This window comes from Dermacentor silvarum, chromosome 8 (genome assembly GCF_013339745.2).
Source record: "Dermacentor silvarum isolate Dsil-2018 chromosome 8, BIME_Dsil_1.4, whole genome shotgun sequence".
Taxonomy (NCBI): Eukaryota; Metazoa; Arthropoda; class Arachnida; order Ixodida; family Ixodidae; genus Dermacentor; species Dermacentor silvarum.
Genome location: NC_051161.1, coordinates 99,260,431 through 99,283,318, shown reverse-complemented (window position 1 = coordinate 99,283,318; position 22,888 = coordinate 99,260,431). Strand labels below are relative to the sequence as shown.

General features: G+C 45.9%; 1 protein-coding gene across 2 annotated transcripts in view; it reads right to left on the bottom strand.

The window, feature by feature from the left end:
* Positions 1-1,020: 1,020 nt before the first annotated feature.
* LOC119461594 (HIV Tat-specific factor 1 homolog) overlaps positions 1,021-22,888 on the bottom strand; it is a 68,392-nt gene continuing 46,524 nt past the window's right edge. Inside the window, exons 5-7 of one of the 2 annotated variants that reach the window (XM_049655112.1) lie at positions 18,365-18,461; positions 7,800-7,889; positions 1,021-4,500 (exon numbers count right to left, since the gene is read on the bottom strand). In XM_049655112.1, coding sequence (XP_049511069.1) covers positions 4,144-4,500; positions 7,800-7,889; positions 18,365-18,461 — 544 coding nt within the window. In that variant the 3' untranslated portion in view covers positions 1,021-4,143. The remainder of the gene's footprint in view (positions 4,501-7,799; positions 7,890-18,364; positions 18,462-22,888) is intronic. The other variant, XM_037722946.2, reaches the window with a different exon arrangement.

The following is a 22,888-nucleotide window of genomic DNA, read 5'->3' as shown; positions in this document are numbered from 1 at the left end:
TTACTTGCACAAAAAATTGAAATGCATAATCAACTGATTAACAAAAACTCACTAATTAAGTTTTTAATTACCTGATGGCCCATATTGCAATTTACAAATTGTAGCCGTGGAGTTCCCAAGGCGATGCATCAACTTAGAATTAATTCTCAGGATGACACCAGTTTCGAGATATTAATTCCTGAACTTTGTGGAGAAATGCATTGGCGTTCCAGTTAATTTTGTGCTTCAATGCATAAAGCGACGTTTTAAGAACCTATCTGGAACGCCAATGCATTTCTCCGCAAAGTTCGGGAATTAATATCTCGAAACTCGGGTCATCCCGAGAATTCGTTCCAAGTGGATCCGCCTTGCGAACTCCACGACTACAATTTGTATATTGAAATATGGGCCATCCGGTAATTAGTTAAAAACTTACTTAGTGAATTTCTGCTAATTATTCTATTATGCATGTCAATTTCTTGTGCAAGTAGCTCCGCCTCTTCGAGTAGACCAGTTCATTAACTAGAACTGTGCTATCTGCCACAGGCAACCTTTAAGAATTGTTTAAAGTGTTCGCTGAAACACCCTTTATAATACGTATTAAAGGGAAGTTTTTTCAGCAAGAGGACCAGTACTGCAGACAGTGCAATAGTAAAATTGGCCAGTCACGGAGATTGTGTAATGAAAATTGGGCAGATCCCAGACATTGTAATATGTGGTCGCGCGAGTCACGTGGTGGAGTCATGTGGTGAAGTCAATGTATGTGACGCCATACTCACACCGGATGCGTGGCGTGCTTACCCTCGTTTGCGCATTGGTCAGTTCCTATAAAATGACACTCAGCGGACTTCAAAGACGTCAACGGTCTTTGATAATAATTAACAATGACTTCTACTGGATTTATTCTCTCCTCGTAATTTTCTTGTTCAAGGGGAATATTATTCTCTGCATTAGTCATTCTATGTGTTGCTTTCAAGTGCACCTGTTCACTCATGCTGCAACGCACAAGCACACAAAGAAAAATTAGAACATTGACAATGATTTGAAATAAGTCCAAAGTCTTTATTAGGGCTTTTTTTCCACAATGAGTACAGTCAACAAAAAAGAGTCAATGTCTATTCTCAAGCAGCACGCAATACAACTCGATATCAAATGACACTAGGAGCTGGAATAATCACCTATGCTTCTACAACGAAGCAATAGGTAACATTCGCACATGTGCAAAATTTAGCATTCTCATTCTGTTACCAATCTTGTCCCCAACCTGCTGGCTCTTATCAGTGTTTGCCGAGATTGAGTCTGCTATGCACTAATTAATGCCAGGTGAAGTTGTGCCACTACAGTTACCACTGCAGATGCCATGCAAGGTTCATTTGCGCTTTTGGTGATCACATTTTATTTAAAATACAAAGTGCATGCAGTGCACCAAGATGCCACATGCTGTAGCGTAACAGCTCAGCTCACATAATTCGTATCTGTAGACACCTCAAAGCTTCGACGAGTGCCCTTAAGAGTTCTTTACACTTCAGTGAGAGCATATGCCTTGGCCTGCAAGGTCTTCCCACATTTTGGAGCATGGCTTCCGATTTGTGTACCAAAAGAAATTGCCTTTTCAATGTTTTGCATAAGAAAAGCTTTAACCACGTCCTGTACAGTTCATTCGGGGTGCCAGCTGTGTTGAGACGTATCTTTTTTTAGTGTGTGCGTATGTCTGCTCTCTTCCAAAAAAGTTATTTAATTTATACATTTATAAATTATTCTAGTTATTTATAACTGACACTTGTATATTTTCACCTTAGATCCTGATCTAAGTAGAGTCGTCATGAGTTTTTGCCCGAATGTAACCGATGACGGTTATGTTGGTTACATTACTTGTACCAATGTACCCAAGGACTCGGACGACGATTATGTGTATGGACCGGAGGTTTTCGCCTCTGTCCTTCAGTGATTCCCCCATGTACTAACTGTGAACTTAGGAACAGTACATGTGTTCCGCACTGTTTAGATTATTTTATTTTTGTATTATTTTTTTCACTGTATCGCATCCCACAGGGTGCTGTGCCACAAGACCTCCGTGCTGTGCAGAGAAGCCTTCTTCAAACCTTCTTTCCGCACAATTTGGGAAAACAAAGCAACTTTACCGAATTTAAAAAGTGGTACCATTCTGTTCAGGAAAAAAAGTTCTACAATCTGAGCAATGCTTGTAAATTTGGTACAATTTTCGTCATTTTAGGCCGCATAGAAATGTTAAGAGCAGCTTGCCCAGTGCATTGCAGGCCATCTCTGCCAGATATCATTGAAGTCTCTGTCATCTGATCTGCCTACAGAAGTGCTGCACATTGTCATTTGTTGTATACAGCACAGGCAATATGCGGAATGACCTTCCAACCTTTCATGCACTTCAGGAAGATATAGTGCCGAACAACCTCAGTGGCTCCGTGGCTATCACTTCCTGCAAGTGGTTGCAGTTTGGATTCCCAGCTGCCGCTTTCCTATAGAGGCACAATGCAAACATGCTGGTGTGTTTAGATTCACGTGCATGTTTAGGAACCCCATGTTGTCAAAATAAATCCTGACCACTCCTAGGTCTTCTAACCCAGGTCTTACTTTGACAAGTTAAATCCAATCAATCAATCAGTAAATCAATGAAACATACAGCGCATGGCTTGCAATGGAGGTGCTAGGCTCATTCCACACAAGCAGAGAACTGGCTGGCATTTAACTGATAGGAACTAGTCCCCAAAGCGCAAGACAAGTCGAATGAACAAACAGCGTAGAAGCTCATTCATCATTACCAGTGGTGTCACTCTGTCTCATGTGCAGCCTCAGCATAGGCTACACATTTTCTTTCAGTGGAATCAGAACAATTATCGAGTCACAAACACCGCAGGTCCCTCATTATTTCAACAGCAGGGAAAGTCTTCACTGTGGCCCGAACTTAAAGCAGCCACTAATGTTTAGCTTGCAGTCTCTTGTCCCTCTGCACCAGCCTGAATATATCAAAGCTTTGACATTCATACCAACACACATGTAGATTTAAAATGAACCCCTATGTCGATTCTTCTAGTAGAAGAATGCATAATATAAATTCAGTCGAAAGCCATGGCTTTTCTTCACTAATAGTTCCATAAAAAGAGGGAAAAAAACCCCACAGATTTTAATTTAATTTTTGCACATCTGCACATAGTATATGTACATCTGGAGTATAGCAAGGGCCCTAAGAGAGGGTTATTTCATAAAAATCACTTCTCTAATGCTAGCAACAAATTAGGCGTAGGAATGACCAATGACATAAAGCCGTCTCAAGCTATCACCCATCTCCACATCACTGATGCTTGCTCTGTAGTAGCTGGCAAGTACAACAGGAATGGCACAAACAAAAAATCAATGCACTGGTTCGTTCCTTGACATCCTCACTTGAAAATGTTGAGCATGTTTAGCAGGCTGAATGTGTTACACGACTTGCTGGCCTAGCAACTATGCCAACGAATGTACTAAACTATGCACATTTTGCCTGAAACGTACGCCCAAGACCACGGGAAATTAAAAAATAGTACAAGTGTTTCTCACTACATTGCTGCCTTCTGACATGTCATCCGGAATGAGGTTGCATCAAGAACCAAACTTAAGTAGCATGCATTTTCTCTAAAGTCCATAACTGTGTCCACCCATGTGTACAATATAGAATGATTTAGCCTAACATTTCTTAGGCAACATAACAGGAAAAGTGTGTATTCAACATATACATGGTAGTCCGAAGCACGCTGTCCACAAATTTTGAACACAGGAAGTCAATGCACATATTGAACGCCATTTATGGGGGTGTCGGGTACTATCAGTACCAAGGAACAAATGCATGCAGTGCTTTTGCCCCAATCCTTCACTCCAAAGATAATTGTTATCAACACTGCCACATATAATAAAAACCAACAATCGGTAAACACAAATTAGAAGCATCCAGTGCACAGCTTTACAGCAGACACACGTATTAAAAAGTTTATCCAGAATATGCGCATTCAAATACAGGCTAACAAGAGCCAACATGCCTGACTGCAAAAAAAAAAAAAAAAATGAAGTCCCTTCTTGTTTACTTACTAACAGCCAGATAATAAGCGTCTCTATGTACACAAAAACATAATAACACACCATTCATCTGAAAAGCATTCACTCCGTGCTGTCGTCTGCCGTTGTCTTAGGCCTCTTTTGTGCGGTGGCACCACTTTCGGCTTCTGCGCTGTCTTCTGCCTCTCTCTTTGCTACAGATGACGATGGAGCAGCCGACGTGTCTGAAGAGCTGCCTTTGGCCTTTTCCTCGTCTTCTCCATCTAAGTAGTCGTCCCACTTTTTCAGCCGCTCCTCAAGCTCTTCTTCTGTCTCGTAGATCTTGTAGCGAGTTCGGCCATCCCAAGTCTCGGCAGCCAACTGGCGCTGCGCGAACCACCGTCCGTTCATTCTGCTGATACAGGCGTCTGCTTCCTCAGGTTCCTTGAAAGTCACTGTGGCAATGCCCTCAGGGTGCCGCTGAAACAAGAAATTTAGTTTTGATGTCAGCTCATTAACTTCCTGTCAGCAGAGAATTTCAGCAATGTCAGAAGAATGTCAGCAAGAATTTTGTCAGTGCAGTAGCTGTCTAAGTGTTCATTCACAAAAACTTTCATACAATTCTATGTTTCTGGTTCCCTTCAGTATCTTGTGCTTTATACAGTAGAACCCCGCTGTTACGTTCCCGGGTGCTGCATTTTCCCAGCTGTTACGTCGTTTTCGGCCGGTCCCGGCACAGCTCTCATAGAACCCAATGCATTGGTAACCCCGCTGTTACGTCGCAACTGTGGGACCGTTCCCGCATACTACGTTGCAAACTGCCACGCCGCGCCAGCCCGAGCGGCCATTTTGACTTTTCATGTTGCTTGGCTTGGTTGCTTGACGATGGCATTGGCCCCCCAAAGTGCCGGGGGCGGCACTTATTATGTATTTTCGGTTTCCGCCAGTAAAAGTATGGCCCTTGAGATCCGCATTTGCTATCTAAAGATGGTGTCTATGATGCGCTGTGGCCCTAAATTGGTTTTGGCTCACAGATCCTCCGTATAAAGTCCAAGGGCGATAATGCCGTCGCCATGCGCCGTATGCGGTATGTGCGAGTGAAAGCATGCGAGGGGAGCCGACGACCGCGTCTAAATCTCACGCGCGCAAGAAAAGCAGGGAGGAAGCCGCACCTTCTTCCGTTGCACTCGAGGCACGTGCTGGCGAGGGCGTGAGGGGGGTGGGATAGCGGGGCGGCGTTGTACTGTACTCTGGCATCAACTGCGTACTGCGCGGCGGCGTCCGGTCCGTATCTTGAAAGCGATTTGCGTTTGCCCCGGGGCAGAGTGTAGCAGTGTAGGTGCGTCGGCGACTCGTAGCTTTGTGCATGCTGTGTGTTCTCGGCGCTCAGTTTGCATTTAAGGGATAGACAACAGCACGAAGGTCACTTCGCTCGCTTCTCCAGCGGCGCTTCCACACGCCGCCCGTCTGACAGCGCGTGTCCGCGCTCGTCGAGTGTGATATGTCACAGCGTGTACCAGCGCGTCGGCAACATCAACTGGAAAAGGAGAGAGTGCCGGCTTGGCGGGCTAGGTCAGCTGCAGCAAGCGGCAGGATCAGGTTTGAATGAAGGGAGGCGGAAAGGTCACGCCCGCGGTGGCAAGATCATCGGGTTGAGGGATGCAGGCCCGCCTCGCACACGCACGCACACGTGCGCTCGCTTCGCATTCCGTCGCAGCGAAGGTGCTTCCGGTTGCTGCTCACTCAAAAATGACAAAATTTGGGACGAAATCTCTAGGTTGTCGGAGGGGAAAATTCGTTATATCGAGGTGGTCTCCCGCTGCCCCTTCGTTAGAGGTCTCAAATACATGCGCTTCTATGGAGTAACAGCGGGGAATAAAAAAACTTCGTTATATCCAGGAATTCGTTATATGGAGGTTCGTTATAAGCAGGTTTAACTGTAACAGCAAATCTCCTCCCGGGTCGTCGCACACCGCATTCACAGCTATCGCCGCAAACCGTATTTCGATAAAAAGCTTTGCTTATCTGTTTCACAGCGTGTTGGCCGTAGTGCCGTTGGAAGAGTACTGCACGCGCCATCATTCCCTGTTGCATGTGGCGCAAAGGGAGCGCCATGTATCGCTCTGGTGGCATCATATTCTGGTGTTGCCCACCAGATAGATTTTGTTTATTATTTCTGGTGAGAGTCTCACAACACTACACCATAGGAAAATGACGTCAGTCTCAGGTTGCTTAGGCCCTACCAGCTCGACACGGGCTCAACGTGCATCCGCGTCTTGTGCCACAAAGATTTGTGCTGAATGGCCACGTCCAAACTTCCCGCCAAAAGGTCCCGCTCGAAGGAGCTGCTAACCCAGGCCAAATTCGAGGAGCGCAAATGTAAGCTTGCCAAAGCCGTAAAAACAATGCGCATTTCGGGGCCACTCGAGCCCCACCAGCTCGCAGCTCGCGTCAGCATCTCACGCTGCGACGATTCGCGATTATGTAGATGTCAACTACAGTCGAGTCTGTTAATTTTTTAGCGACTTCCGATCATACGTTTTCCAGGTTAGTATGTTTTATCATGCTTTTTTTTAAGTGTATGAACAAGAAAAACACAGTGGCAATCGGCGACTGTCGCGGGACACGGTATGTATTCCTTAATTATACACGCATGCACCCGCCGTCTCCTATCACAGTACGAGCCCCGGTACGCCTAATAAGGGTACTGGCAGGCCTTTAGAGCTATTTCCGACGCACCTGTGGCAATTTGAGCCCTTGTGGGGCAGTAAAAGGCATGCATTCATTTTTTCAGACTGCCTGATTTCTTTTGGACATTTTTTCGGGCCCTAGTGAGTTAGTCCGAAAATTCAGACGTTGACTGTATTTGGTATTGGCAAACCCCTACTGTTTAACTCCTTAAAGATGAGACAAATACCCCTAGAAAGTTTATTTTTTATTGAAATGTGCTAAATACACTGAGAATATGGATACTTAATTAAAAGAAAAGAAAATATTTTTCGGATACTTATTCAGCAATAGTGTGTTGCCTGTAGGCAACACCAGGCAAAACACCAAATGCGACCTTCACCCCAAGCACCCAATGGCCTCATGTGGAACTTGTACGGACCGTTCTCATAGGCGGTGAAACAGAGGTGCGCATTACATTTGCTCTACATCACTGGTGTGATACCTCTGCGAGCCGGGGATTTCGCATCGGTCTTTCTTCTCTAACCCCACTTTCAGAAGAAAGGAAGTCGTGTGCCACACTCCTCTGTTCCTGCTCTAGTCACACAACGCCAGCAGCTTATCATTGATTGTTAGCCAAACCCATGTAGCCAAAAACTACTTAAGACCGAAATAAGGTCGGAAAAAATTTTTTTTTGTTTGTTGCTTGTAGACAACAATTGCCCGTAACGGGTCAAAGTCTGCATTCTTCACTGAGAGACTGTGAATGCCACCTCTTTCAAGGTTTTGGTCTGTCACCTGAATTCAGCTGCTTTCTCGGTCAACTCCCTATACAGTCAAACCTCGATATAACGAAGTTGTACTTGCAGCGAAAAACTTCGTTATATCGAGAATTTCATTATACTAAGGTTCGTTATATCGAGGTTTGACTGTACAGCAGCGCAAAAATGTTCTACCATGCTGTACTTGTGCAGTTGTCACGTGGAGGGCCACGTGTGGCTAATTCCACTAAAGAGCAAGGATAACATTTCAAAGCAGCCTTGAGACTGAAGCTACAGCATTTTACCAAAGTAGCCACAAGATTTAGTTAGAATTCGCAGGTGTTTACTTACATCATAGACGACCACCTTCTTCACCTCTCCAAACTGGCCGCACTCCTCACGAAGGTCCTTCTGGTACTCCAGAATTAGGGTGGGGTCCTTCTGCAAGGGGCCAAGGTGCGAAGGAATACAAATTTGAACCATAAATTTGAATTCTGCCAAACACCGATTAGGTACGAACAATCCTAAAAAAAATATACGAAATATTAAGAACAGACAAGTCGATATTCCTTTTCCATAGCTTTGGTTCCGATACACCATAAATGACGGGCAAAGATAATTTTTTTCCTAATTTTGCGCTGACACCCCAAGGCCGGTACATCAGTATAATGTCACGAATGTGAAAGTGTCAAAATCTCAAATGTCAAATTCTCGTACCTTGTCACATTCTGCTTCTGACACATTTAGAATACAATGTAGTCCATGTTTACCAATAAAAACATAACTAGGCTGGAACAGATGCTGTCAAAATCCATGACTTCAGAGGCCAGTCAGTGTGGGAGCTTCAAGGCAGTGTCACCGCCTGTGTTTCGTTTTCATGTCTTTTCAGGCTTACCAAGCATCACCTCGAGGTAGGAGTAGGTTTTCTGGTATAGTAGAAGGCCAATATCCTAACCCAGCTCACTCTTTTACTGTCCCCTTTAAGCTCTAAATATAAACTCCGTGAATTATCTACCGTATTTACTCGATTCTAAGCACCCCCTTTTTCACATGATCGCGATGCCCAAAGTGAGGGGGGATGCTTAGATTTGAAAAATCTCCGTGAGGCTCAGCTGCGAGCGTCTCGAGTCCGCACGCTTCTGCAGTCCGGCTGTGCGGCGAGATCGCGCTGCCGATGCCGCGCCACCTCGGTACTGCGACGGCTCCGACACGAAGAAAGTGAGCAAGCGCGCTGGGCGGCCTTGGCAACGCGCTCTTCTTAAGGTGGCGGTCCCACTCCGGCGGCACGCGCTCGGCATTTTAGTCATTGTTTGCGGACACACTGTGCTTCCTGTGCTCATTGAACAAATGTGAACTTTAATGCGTTAGAAAGCTTAATTTCTGCGCTTTCCAATGATAGCTAGTATTATTTCCTAGCCTGAAGCGTTACCTAATGGCAGTCAAAGCAGTGGGAGCAGAAAACGGCATTTTTGCTGTACTAGCCTCCCCAGTACTGTCATTCCGACTAAACTGTTCAACATAACAAAATGAAATTTGCTGTGTCTTTAAATGAAATGTTATACAATGTTTCTATGAAGAGAAATTGAGTTAAAGCAATTAGAAATTTATATAGCGCCAATAAAAATGGGCAAAACTACAAAAGTTTATAAATGAATATCTTTTTTTTTCTTTTAAACTCAGGACAACAATATTTAGTGTTTTTTAGGCTACAGTGTACTTATCATCTATGCAAAGTCGTTTTGCGTTCTGATGAACAGTTCGTGAGGTATTATTACTTACATTTGGCAATTTATGACTATACTTGGTCAAGCATTACCGGCGACGGGACAAAACTATTCTAGCTGAAACTCTAAAATTTTCAATAATCAAGCAGCAAGCCCTTATCTCAAATTCTATGAAGAGAAAATTGGCTTATGTTAATTATGGAATGTACAGGGGAGTAGTGAATTTAGCTAATTTATCTGCTTACCAGGTCCGTGCAAATTGACATTCTTTTTCGTGTACACACTAATTCACAACAATTGTTGCACATTACTATAACCATACAGCGTCATGTAATTACTAGCACTCACGAGTTTTACTAAGCAGTGCTTGAAACAGAAGATTTTCAATAAATAATAAATTTCACAGGCGATTTTCGGTGGTGGCGCCATCTGTGAAAAAAGATATCAAGCTGTTTCACGTCAGTTCCAACGTTTGTCAAATGTGGCTCCACTGAACATTACAAAGCGAGCAAAACGCGGAGGGAATTCTTTCTCCAGGTTTGAGTGTTTGGCTCAGTCTAGTCATGGCGCCTCCCCCACTTCCTTCAAGCACACGTGTCTGCAACCACGTCTTCAATGTAGTCCTACATGAGTTCACTGACTTGTGGCTGCGGGGAGAAAAATAAAGAAAGAAAGAAAGCGCCGTGCACGGTACATCATGAGTGCATGCCAGATAGCCAGCAGGTTAGGCTATTGTGCCAAGGAGAATTGCAAATTGCCCTCGCCCCCTCTATTTTGCAGGCTCCTAGGACGATACCGGGAAACTTGCTTTCCCCATGCGATGAGGTGCGATGTGTGTGGCAGGGTACTGTTTCTGACTATTGTACGCGACGCCGGTGGAACGATAGGATTAGCAGCAAACAATGAGCGAGCCTTACAGACTGCAGCGAAAAGTGCTGATGGGTGCGTGACCTGCTGCATTCCAAGCCGCGTGCTACTAAGCAAATGTCACGTGCTCCGACGCCCAGTGAAGATTCAGTGGCACAATAAATTTAGTTCAAAGTTTGCGCTTGGTGCTGTGTGTGTTCTTCTCTCCCGTCCATGTCTTTTTGTTGCGCAATAATACTTTAGTAAAGTTCTGAAACACGTGATTTCCAGTAGGTTCTTTTCTCGTTGAAAGATATATCGTATTTATCCGCGTAATCATCGCGCTCGCATAGTGGTCCCACCCCCACTTACTTTTTTGAGTAATCATCGTACCCTTGAAAATCACTGTAGTGATTGCAGTTTGCTTGTTGTGGTGCATGGCAGCCGACCGAGCAGAGTTTTCTGCCATTCATTTTCCGCCATTGCATGCACAACAGTGTGCACAACAGAATAAAGTCTCACATGCGCTCGAAAGTCTCCGAATTCAGCGGACAAAAGTTGAGAGAAAGAGAGATAAATGAAAGCACGGACAGCGCGAAAAAGGCAAACACGCACACAATTTACACTATATAGATTGATGACTATTAGAAAAAGTATTTCTCCTAAATAATTTGTTTATGCAGTCCCTGCTTGTGTAGATCATGTGACCTTATGCCATGGCTAATGTGAGGACTTAGTATTGGACACCTGTGTCACGAAAACGGCTGTCGGCGAAACATGCACAAGTTCTGAGGGCTGCGCGCAAGGCTGTGCGCGAGTGCTTGCGATGGCCATCGTAATCATAACGCTGTCGCGATGAGCGCCAGCAGCGGTGAGCGCGTGTGAATTTCCTAAAGCAAACGTTCTGTGCAACCGCTTCATTTACCATTCCACTGTACCGCGGCTCTGGAACTCGAATGACGTGATCTCCAAAACTATTCGCGCGGGCTCTCTAGCGGGTGCACCATCGAACCCGTGACCGCGCGATTATGCGCGCAATTTCTACCCCAATAAAGCAGCCTAACCACATGTACTATGCTGTCTATTTGATAGGGGCCCGGGAATAATAACTTTTGTCATCGAATGAAATGCAGCCAAAGAAAAATCTAATTGAATAATGACTATGCGATTCGAAAACCGAATTGAACAATACATTATTTGATTCGTTCAAAGTAATGAATAGTCGCACACCCCTACTAGTATTTCATTTCCAGAGAACTTATCACCACAGTACACCTGCAACTTACAAATTTATAGCTGCTGTCCCGTGACAGAGTTCTATGACTACCAGGCCAGTAGCCAGGGGGGGGGGGGGGGGGGATCGAGGAGCCCTAGGGGCCCGGGCCCTCCCGAAATTTCCATCTTTACCGAAAATAATTACTGGAAATAATGTGCTTTCCTCAAATAGGGAAGGCCTTCAGCAAGTCCCCCCCAACTTTCCCGAAAGAAATTGCTGGCTACCAGCCTGATTACTACAGTATATTTGGGGAAACAACCAAACAAGAGGACATCAGCAACTGGCAGATAGCAAGCATTGCAACAAACCCATATAATAAAAAACTTTTTATGTACGCACATAAACGTATTCATCGTGCAGTGGCCAACCACTAATTGCCACCATCATCAGCACTGACGATTTTACAAGGTTTGACCTAGCTATTGTTGAAAGTATCAGTGGGGAGAAAGCCACCACGCGCAGCAACAACAATGGTGCGAGGCACAGCTCGTGAAAAGAAGGGCGGAGGGGGACTTTTCCTCAACTTGGCGGATCACCTGTCGCCGCGTCGCAAGAGGGCCATCCCAGGTCATGCTGCGGCGGTGAAGAGCAGATTTTTTTTTTTCGCTTTTTCCAAACATGACTGAGTGGCGTCGCCTGGTGGGAGAATCTGAACTACACGCAAGATGGCGACAGTGATACCTCCACCTTAACAAATAGGGGGGTGCTTAGATTCGCCTGCAAACTTTTTCAATTTTTTCGCGAAAATAGAGGGGGGGGGGGTGCTTAAAATCAGGGGGTGCTTAGAATCGCGAAAATCCGGTAGTTTTTCCAGGACACCGTTAAGCACATATACAGTGTAGACCGCTTATAACGTAAGTCACCGGAGTCGCAAATATCCGCACTATAAGCGGTACCGCACTATAACCAAAGCAACAATTTTAAAGGCCCGCACATATGCAAAACATGTGCACCGAGCCACCACGCGCATGCGACAGTCAAGGAATGCGGCTAGAACGTTTGCATTCAATTTACAGTCGAATCTCGTTAATTCGAACCAAATCACTCGGCGGCGCCTCCAACCGGCATTGCCCCAGCACCGCCATAGAGTAAAAGCTTAGGAGAGACCCCTCAATTTCGCACGCGAACAAAAAAAAAAAAAAGAAATTAAAAAAAAAATGCGCCGGAAATTTCACCCTCTCTCAAATGGCAAGGTCGCCGATTCTACGTTGCGCCGGAACATGCGTGTACGTGCCGACATCTCAGCCACGCTACCGTAGCCACGCGTAGAAAATGACAGGGAACCCTTCTTTCTCCTTTATGCTTCCTCTACTTTCTAGTCACGTGTTGACCTTGCACACTGCGGCTAAGGCGTAGAGGGAAGCAGCGGCACTGTCCCAGGCCAGCCAACGAAACTGCCCACGCCGGCAAACGCCCGCTTCCCTATAACGGTAGAAAACGAAACTTCGGGGAGCTGGCGCCGGGCCGGCTGGAGCGGCGGTTGCGCACGGTGACAGTCGAAAGTGAGGGAGCTACGAGGGAGGGCGAGGGGAGCCACCGAAGCGGCGGAGTTGCCAAGGCGAAATCCGCTTCCCTGCCGCCCTCCTCCCTCACATTCCACGGTATCCGCGTGCGCCATTCGCCGTGCTGTGCCGGCATCGCCCGCTCCCTGAAGTTTCGTTTACTGCCGTTATCGTGAAGCGAGCGTTGGCCAGCGTTGGCAGTTTCGTGGCCCTCGTGATTTCACGACTCGCACTCAAGATTCTGGTTTCAGCCTCACTGGCTGTTCGTTCGCACCACGTGCCCTTCTCCTCCACTTCGTCTCTCTTTCTTCCTCGAGCACTCCTTGGGGCGCCCGTTTGAGGGGACCGATCGCCGTCTCCGCTGACTTCCGTACTCCCAGGCAGCCGCACTGTAACCGGTATTTCGTTTCCCACAACTTTGCTATAAGTGATACGTGTATATATGGAGTGCAATGGGAAAATTAACGGGAGTCTGAAAAGACCGCACTATATCCAGTCCTGCACTATAAGCGGTTACGTTATAAGTGGTCTATACTGTAATGTGTTTGAGTTTAAATTCACAACCCCTGCTTCTATTCGGCACAAAATCAACGTAAAAGCGGCAATTGTCATCATCTAACAACCGATTAGCACTTGCAGCGGCAGGGGTCTCAGAACTTCCTGTGCAGTATGGCCCGTTCGGCCGTGGCGCAAGGCCTGTGTCTTTGTCTGAGTAGACATGTTTTTCACTGCTGCACGCACATCCTGATTATTTTTTCACCAGTGACCTCAACAGATTGTCCGACGTTCGCGATGTAGCCGCAGGTTTGATGCCATACTGCAGGTCGCAGTAGAATCGGTCTTCATCTTCGACAGCTTGTGCCATGTTTCTGTTTCTGACAGAAACATGGCAGAAGCTACGAAGGCAGAACTACTGCTCGCCGCAACTGTTGCGGACGAAACTGCCGCCGCTATCGACATGATCATACATGGTGAGTGCGCAGTTCTGAAGGCACGCAGCCAACATGCGCACTGAGTCAAAACAAAAACTACAGTATAGACCGCTTATAGCATAAGTCCCCGGAGTCGCAAATATCCGCACTATAACTAAAACAACCGTGTTCAAGGGCTGCAGATGTTCAAAACATGTAGACCAAGCAGCCGCGCGTATTCGAGAATCAAAGCGTGTGAATGAAAGTTTTGCATCTGTTAAAATTTATGAGCGCTGAAAGCTTAATGTCCAAGTACTCGCCGTCTTCGCACAAAACACACAAGGTAATCACAATTTTTAAAACGACAGCAACTGAAATTTCAGACGCAGTACAGTGTCTCATCGATGTCTCATCGGCGTATGCACAGTGTCAAAAACATGGTGACCGCAGACCTAGTCGCCGCCATTCTTGTGTTACCTGTGCCTTCACTTTTGTTATCAAGGTCGTTTCTCCACTTTCCATGTGCCGTACAGCCACTGCAACGCGTTTTGTTGAGTCAGCCCCAAACCACACTTTTGGTCGCCGATGGGGTGCGCTGGTAAGGCCTAGCCAGCACGGGTGTCGGGTGGCATGCCATCGCAGGAAGCTTGCCCTTGATGTGTTCATACGCGTAGACGATTACATAGAGATCAAACATAGATTACATGCGATCACGCGCACGGGCTAAACTGACAGCAGCGTGTGCGAAGTGGAGTTTTGTTTCTCGGGCAATCAGCCACGGCAACTACGAATGCCTACCAAGTTTGTATGTGCGCTCACTGGTAGGAACGGCAGACCTCACAGGTACACATAAAGCCTAATAGCCCCAAACTAAACTTGCAGAAATATACTTAAACTGACAGCAGTCAAGGGCGCACACACACAGCGCCGCCGGCGCGGAGATAGAACATGTTCTATTTCACGCGGCTGCCGCTAGACCAGAATGTACTGCGCGCTGTAGGGGCAGTGGGCAGAAAGCAAAATGGCGGCTTGCGGCGCTTGTAGTGAAAGCGCGGCTGTGGCTTTCTCAATGTGCGTGGACGATGACAACGCAAGTGAGGATGTATGCACATGTTTCGCTGCCGCTTTTGACGTAGCCGACGCACTAGCACTAGCACTGCGATCTTCTCTGGCTGTCAGGACAAGTTAACGCCATGCCGTCAAGGCAGTCAAACAGCACACGGAGCGAGACCTGTGTGTAAGGTATTTTTTGTGTTTGCGTATGTAAAAAATCATGATGTGCTTTCTTTTCGAACTTATATTTATATTTTATGCATAACTGACCCCTAGGCAACTATGTATGTTGGTTGTCTAAAATAAAGTGTCTTCTCTTGTCAAAAAAAAAAAAAGCGCGCAACTCGGACGGCGCAGGCACATTCTGTCAGAAAGTGAGAATGCGCATGCGCCATGGATCGCACGGCCGTGAGGTTGCGCTCCCACACAAAGAGATGGCGCTAGCCTCGCGCGGCGTGCGCGCCGAGCTGTAGAGGAGGCAAATTTCTTCCACAGGCTGGCGTGGCTGGTGGGGCTGGCATAGCGTATCCGACTTCGCCTGTCGCGGCTAGCGTGCCGAGAACGCTGGACTATATCTTGGCCTTAAGCCACGCCACCCTCCGAAACATGAATGGACCGCGCCAAAACAATGTTAGCATCCACCGAAACGAAGCGATGGAGTTCGCATCGCTGTAGTCATCACTAAAAATCGTACTGGAATGACAACAACGCCGGAAGGCTTCGTGCCTATTTGTGCCTTTAAAGCTTGCGTTTACCGCCGCACATAGCACCACGTTGGCCGCGCACCTTCATGACTGCGTAGTCACCATCCATGATCGTCTCGATAGCGGCCGCGATTCCTTCCGCAGCGGTTGTGGCAAACAGTAGTTTCATTTTGACTTGGTACGCACGTCGGCCGCGTGCCTTCATAACTCGGTAGTCGCCATGCATGATCACGTTGATAACGACAGCGGTTTCGTCCGCAGTTGCAGCAAACGGTAGTTTCGGTTTGACTCTGCGTGCGTCGGCCGCGCGCCTTCAGAACCGCAAGGTCGCCGTGCATGATCGCGTTGACAGCGGCCGCGGTTGCGGCAAACAAAAGTTTCGTTTTTACTCAGTGCAAAGCTGTCGAGAATGAAGAGAGAGAGATTGTGGTTGTGAAGAGGAAGAGGCGCACCGTCTACATCGCGATGGGCGGCGACCCGGCGACATAGGCGAAAAAATAAACTGGATGTGCGCACGCTAGTGAAAAGCGCGTCTCAGATGAAGACGCGTGCCGCGGCCGCGATGTGAAGGAAGTCGCGAAATAACGAGAATTGCAGCTTCTGCATTGTGTTTATGCAAAATAGAAACAGAATTTGCCGATTCATACTGCAAATAAGAGCGTGTTGACATAGAAAGCATTTGTTTATTGTTTTCTTGATACCCTTGATAATTCGACATTCGGACATTTTTTTCGCTCCCGTGAAATTCGAATTAACGAGCTTTACTGTATTAAGATGTGATGGTGTAATTGGTTATTTGAACTATTAAAGAATGAGAAATATACATGATCCGGTGGTTTTCATTTATTTAGTGACTACAGGGACCATAGCCTTATGGTCGCTACGGTACACCGCCATAGGGTGTACGGCAAAGGTTGGCACGGTCTTCATAAACATGTCACCAACGCGGGCAAAACGCCGCCGCTGTCGACAACAGCTGTGCGCATTGTTTGTGTGATCACACACAACCACTGTCAAAACGCTGGCTACGTGACGGAACGGCTAAATGCCGTTGTCGACACTGTTAGGGGAGAGGCGGGCGAGAGCCCCCAGAGAGTCGGCGGCACGGCGTCGTTAACGTTCTGGTAGTTGCCAAGCCGCAAGCGTTTTCTTGAGGGAGCCAGCTGTGACTCTCGATGCAATTTTATAATCTTTTCCCGATCCTTGAGCATTGTTGCCATTGTTGACGGGGGAATATCATGCTCCCTGCACAGGTGGACTTGCTTTCTTCCAGCATTCAGCTGCGTCAAAATGTCCACTTTTTCTTTAGGCAAAAACTGGCGTCGCTTCTTTTTAACGCGGGGGCCAGGACAACTCATTGTCAGCAAAGCGAACGCACAACACAATCACAGCACCGATAACTTTTCAGCTCCTGCCGATCGCCATCAACGTGGTGACGCTAAGCCTACGACGTAGTAGGGGAGTCCGAACATGACCATACGCGATGCTTACACTGATGCCGATGCTGCTGGGGCTTTATTCGTTGAAACGGGTTCCCCAGCGCATGGCTGCTGCAGCTGTGGATGATGATGATAGGTGTAAGCCTCAGGTGATTCGGTACTGAAACTTCAACGAAACTTCGTACATAATAATGAAGCATCTTGGTGATTACGGGATTAAATTAGGTACGTTATTCTCAAATATTCAGTAATCTGAAATTCGTAGTACTGCAACTTTTTTACATTGAAAATATAGGCATTTTGGTGGGGATTAAAAAAATTCGTAAATCTGATAAGTTAATTAATGTGGTGTTCGTAGTAACAAGATTTTACTGCACATACTAATTTTGCGTCAACAAAGTTCCGCCACGGCGCAATTTTTTGCATGTCCCGTGAATTTCATTGTGTAAACAGTTACGTTACAAGTGGTCTAAGCTGTATAATGCTTGCCAAAACCATGTTCGTTATCGACGTGATCATGAATGGTGATCATGCAGTTATGAACGCACATGGCCAACATACGCACTTAGTCAAAACGAATTTACTGTTAGCCGCAACCACTGCGGATGAAACCGTGATCATTATCGACGCAATCAGGGATGGCAACTACACAGTTCAGAAGGCACGCGTGGCCAACACGGTGTCATGTGCAGTGGTAAACGCATAAATACACAGACACGAAGCGTTCGGTGTTCCTGTCATTCCCATATGGTTTCCGCTGATGACTACGCCAATGCGGACTTTGTCACTTCAATTCAGTTGGCCACTCGTGCCACTTTTGCTTCACATATTTGCAGCACTCTGCGCTCGCCGTGCTCCGAGGGTTGTCTGACAAAACTGCTGCGTGGTCAACTATGCCCGAATTAACGAGTTTGATGCCATTAAATAACGCATACACCTGCTGGGACCAAAGGACAAGTCTGAACTATCATATTTTCCCAATCAAAAAGGGTCGAATTAACAAGGTTTACAGTAATATCATCAGGCAATTTCCAGTGGCGCTAACTTCACCCTCGGTGTTTGCGCCCACGAGGGTATTAAGTAAGTTATGAGAGTGTCGGACAATGACTGTTGCGAAGAAACCCGCGATTATTCAGCTATAGCAGCATTGTCAACTTTTGTTGTGTTACCAGGGTTTTAAATTCGGTGTTTGCATTAACTGTACTTTCACCTATCTGTAGCGATCGCATGACAATGGTTGAAATAGAAACTGACGAGGTTACAGGTTGACAAGCTTCTTGGGCCTCCTGTAAAATAAAGTCACTTATTGTCTGGTAAATCCAACATTATAGACTTGCGACTATTTGGACTTTCCGATTCCCGTCGAGTCCAAATTATCAGTTAGCGACTGTAAATGCTAAAGCACTTCAAAGCAGCAAAACTGTGATGCAAACATGCAAGGAGTGCACACGGAGAACTTGCCTCAAACTCCTGCGGGCCAAACATGTTTTTGAGGACAACGGTGGACTCGTGCTTGTCTCGCATGCCCCGCAACTTCTCCGGCCGCCAATCAAACAGCCTGTGTACACAAACAAACAAGCGTGAAATCGCATAACCTTCACAACAGACCAATTTGAAAATCGCACTACCAATGACTTAGAACAAGCTTGCAACTACAGCAGAATCTGGATACAAATTTTTCAGGACGACACGAAAATTCTTATCGCCCAAAAACATTTCTAAAAATCTTCAAATTAAGGGGGCACATGGCAATGAAATGGCCGACTTGCTCAAAACTTCCAACTTTTTTTTTTCCCCCCGCAATCCTAAGACCTTTTTATTCATGGTGAAATATTTGGAAGAAATGCACAGCATAATTTTAGGAAATGAATTTTTTATAGTGTGTTGTCTTCGAAATCTGGAAGAACATTGTGATTTGTGAGGTGCCATCGCACTGCTGATCATGCAAGTGTTGCTTTCCGCTGGTTCAGTGCCACCATCTTGGTATCGCTGTAAACACGAGATCACCATGCACGAGAGATTGGTGATTCAGATAGCCGCAGGGCTGTATTTCTCCAGACAGAAATAAAAGCAACAAAAGCAAATGTGAACATGGAAAACTCGCAGCCCGATTCGTTACTGCAGTCACGTGGCGCTAAGGGAGTGCTCCTATAGGGTGATGCGAATTTGAATCACTGGCAAGCTTATTTCACACACATTTAGGCAGTAGCGAGCAGCACACTTAACATTATTCAAGGCTGACATTTCAAGATCAGCCTGGTCATCTCGAGTTTCTTTCAATGCTGCGTCCTAACAGCTGCCTGATGATGATAAAGACCTGATGTCCACAAGATAAGGGAATCTGTTTACTTTTCTTTGCGGCGGCGAAGCTATTTCGTATCGTGCGATTTGACGGCTGCAAAGGCACACAAGTTTCGAATTGTCATCTCGCATTGAAGATGATGGAAGGCATGGAATAGAGAGATAAGGCTACCCATCGAAGTGATCTGAAGTGAAGGCGCGAAAACAATGACGGACGAAGAGAGAACACACACACAGGGCGCCCTGTGTGCGTGTGTGCACTCTCTCTTCGTCCGTCGTCGTTTTCGCACCTTCACTTCAGATCATGATTAACCAACACGCCCAACTAACATCGAAGTGAATACCACCGATCTTGGAGACGCTGCAAGACTGGCTCACGTGTGATTGCTGGCTTGTGATAAAGTTGCAAGGTGTTTGAAAACTGTCGAACCTAATAGTGCACAAAGCCAATTTTTTTTTTCAATCAGGATACAATGGCCTTTTGTATGCAAATGAAACCTTCTGCCCTCAATGGGTGGTCCGAGATGGTGCCTATCAGCTAAGAATAGCAAACTAAATCTCGACAGTGTGTGCCTTAAACAGAGTTGTTTGGGCAGCACTAAGTGCTTCCCATACTGACTACATTTTAAAAGCGTCGAAGTGTGGCCAAACCAAGAGCAATCACCTCTTGTTTCAGGTGTTGCTGCAATGCAGCATCGCAAGGCGGTGTGGCTGTGAAGGCCCTAGTGAATGTCATTAGTTAAAACAGATTTGAGTTTACCGGCACAATTGTTTGAAGTTACAAATATACGTTGAATTCTGTTTTTGATTTGAAGTAATTTTGTATTAAAAGTTCAAACTTGATTTCTTTCCAACATTTGGCTGTGGCGAATTATACAAGGGTACATTACGATTCCCAAATCAAATCGGCTTTAACATGCTTGCAAATCTAAGGTGCACCCAATTATCATGGCCAGAAGGGAAGAAAATGCTACAGACTAAATTGTAATACCCTCAGAATTTTCTCGCCCAGAAAACAGAACAAAATGCAGCACTTTCAATTCTGAGATGGAGCCTTCTACTTATACGTCAGAACTCATTCTTCTTGCTTGCACGAGTCACACACAAGTGTAGCACATTTGTGCGCATGAATTGGCTGTGCTGGCATCAGCTGGGTCAAGTCCTTCATACATGTTTGTGCATTGTCGACGCCTTCTAGCAGAACCATGAAAAATATCTGATGCACACAGATTACTAACTTCTAAGCAAAGCCAGCATCACTTTGTAACTATTTTATTTTTCATCTAGGAATTTACACGGTAGTACAATCGACTTTGTTAATTCCACCCTGACGGGACTGACAAAGATGATCGAATTGTCTCGTGGGTTGAATTAAAAAGATACATAAAAAATGTCAAAATGCACCACCGATTTATCTGGGAGTATTTGCGAAATGCAGGTACACTTTCTATGTCTAAAGCAGAAAACTAACATAGAAATTACATTAATGCTCCTGAACAAAGTATAAATCTAAAGCGCACCTAGTTTTGAGCAAGAAAAATACGTGCTGCACCACGGCATCCGGGTCCTGAAAGTCAGCTTCGCCGCAGTACACTTGTGTTATGCGGTGAAACATACGAACGCCACGCAGGCGGTTTTGATTTGGTACCCGATTGCACAGCGCAGGCAATTTTCAGCCAAATTTTATTGAAAAAGAAGAAAGAGCCACGCGTTAGAATCGCATAAGTACCGTAAGCAGACATTGCGAGCTATGGTTATTGCTTGAAAGTCTTCCTAATGCAGGCCGAAAATAGCCAATTTCAATGGGAGATGACGTGTATTTAATGCATTCACTGAAGCCTAAGCTCCACCGAGAGACAGTGCCAGTAAAGGTGGTCGCTATTGAGGTCACCATAGGGGTCAGGGGCTTGCATGCTGACTCTTCAAGTTTGAATTATACGACGAAGACCGATTTTAGGATCGAAATAACGAAAGTTTTGGCCCAAAGATATGCATGGGTGCTGGCCGGGATCGAATTAAAAGAAAAATCGAATTAACAGTGTCGAATTAACGGAAGTCTTATGCATAGACTTTTGCAACCTGAAGTCCCTGGGCATCACTGTAATGCCTTCTGGACTCTAGTGAAATTGTGTTGCTCCCACATTGCTCCTGCTGAAAAAACACTGCAGAAGCAGGAGCATTTGCGCTTTGCACCGTGTCTTTTCCACTGAAAATCGCATAAAAAAAGATTTTGCGCTTACTGCTACTCTGTTCTTGCTCAAATTTCGCAGAAAGGTCACACTTTATGTTGCCGATTGTTCAGTGTATAGCATTTGGCACATTTATTTGGCTAGTGTTGGGGGGAAACAATGCAATGGTCTTCGTTTACGAGGAAGCTAGCTCTTGCCAAGGCGGTGTTGGCGTGAACTTGTGTCGCCACCTATTGGCAGCTGCAAAGAGCAGTTGTTATGCATGTTACTGTGTGTTACAGCGTGTTCCAGAGGAACACGCAACACATGGCTGTTAGGAAAGCTGTCATTGCGTCCTAAAACATCCCACTCAGTTGTTTTCAGAACACTACAGCCTGTGTAATTATTTTTTCCGTGCTTTACTTGTAGCAAACGAAATACAAAAAGCACCACGCGATTACGCACCTGCGTGCTGTGACACCAGTGTCCCTAAAAGTGGTTTGAAAGAACACCAGTCACTGCCCGACTCGACCACTGCGTGGTCGTGCTGTGAACATTTATATCCTGATCAGAAAAAAAAAAAAAACACCGACAGCTTGTCACTTACATGCGGTCGTTGTATAACACAATGAGTGGAGTGACCGCACAGTCATCTCCAATTACAATTATCTGGTGCCAGCAAACTCTATCCAAACTTCACAATCTCATCACACTACCTAGTCCTCTGTTGCACTCACTCGTGTTTTATTTCATTTGGCAACTCCTATTCCATTGGACTAACAGCTCATCAATTATCTGTTCCAGGCATCACATGACCTGCCTAACTTCAGTTCCTTCCTCTCTACCATTCAAGTCTCATTATAACAAAGAAACACCTGACACGAAGATACCTTTGTTGTAGGCAATACGTGCACCTGTTATAAGCATTCATTTGTAACATGCTTACATTGGCAAGAACATTTAAGCTTTACCTCAATGTATCCAACAATTCGTTATATTTGTGTTCGTTAAATTGAGTTTGGCTGTAATCTTAACTAAATATCACTAAACCTGTTTGCTCTTTACCATTTCTGTCTGTTTCGCGTTAAAACTATGGTCTTCCAGAGACACTGCGTGATCCCTGGTAATGAATAGTGAAAGGAAACGAATAAAGAACAGAGGGGGTGTGCTCACTTGCAATCTTCTTCTTGAGTCGCTCTTGTCTTTGGAGGCCTGCTTCTATCTTAGGCTTCTTCGTCGGGTCGTAGGCACCCTTGAGCTGGAAGCGAGCCCGCTCCACACGGATCTCTTTGTCCCGCAGGCGGTACCAATCCAGGATGCGAAGTGCCAGCTCCACCGACTCCACCTAGTGGCAGTGACATTCAACCAAAGGGACTAAGTCAGGTCCAGCAAGAGAAATTGCGCTGTTGTCTCGAAAACTTGTAGGGCAGCCGTACACACAGTTGCACCAGGTCAGCGCCTTCAAATATACCACTATGAAGCTGCACAATATCCCTTTTCGGACATTTGGCCTCCC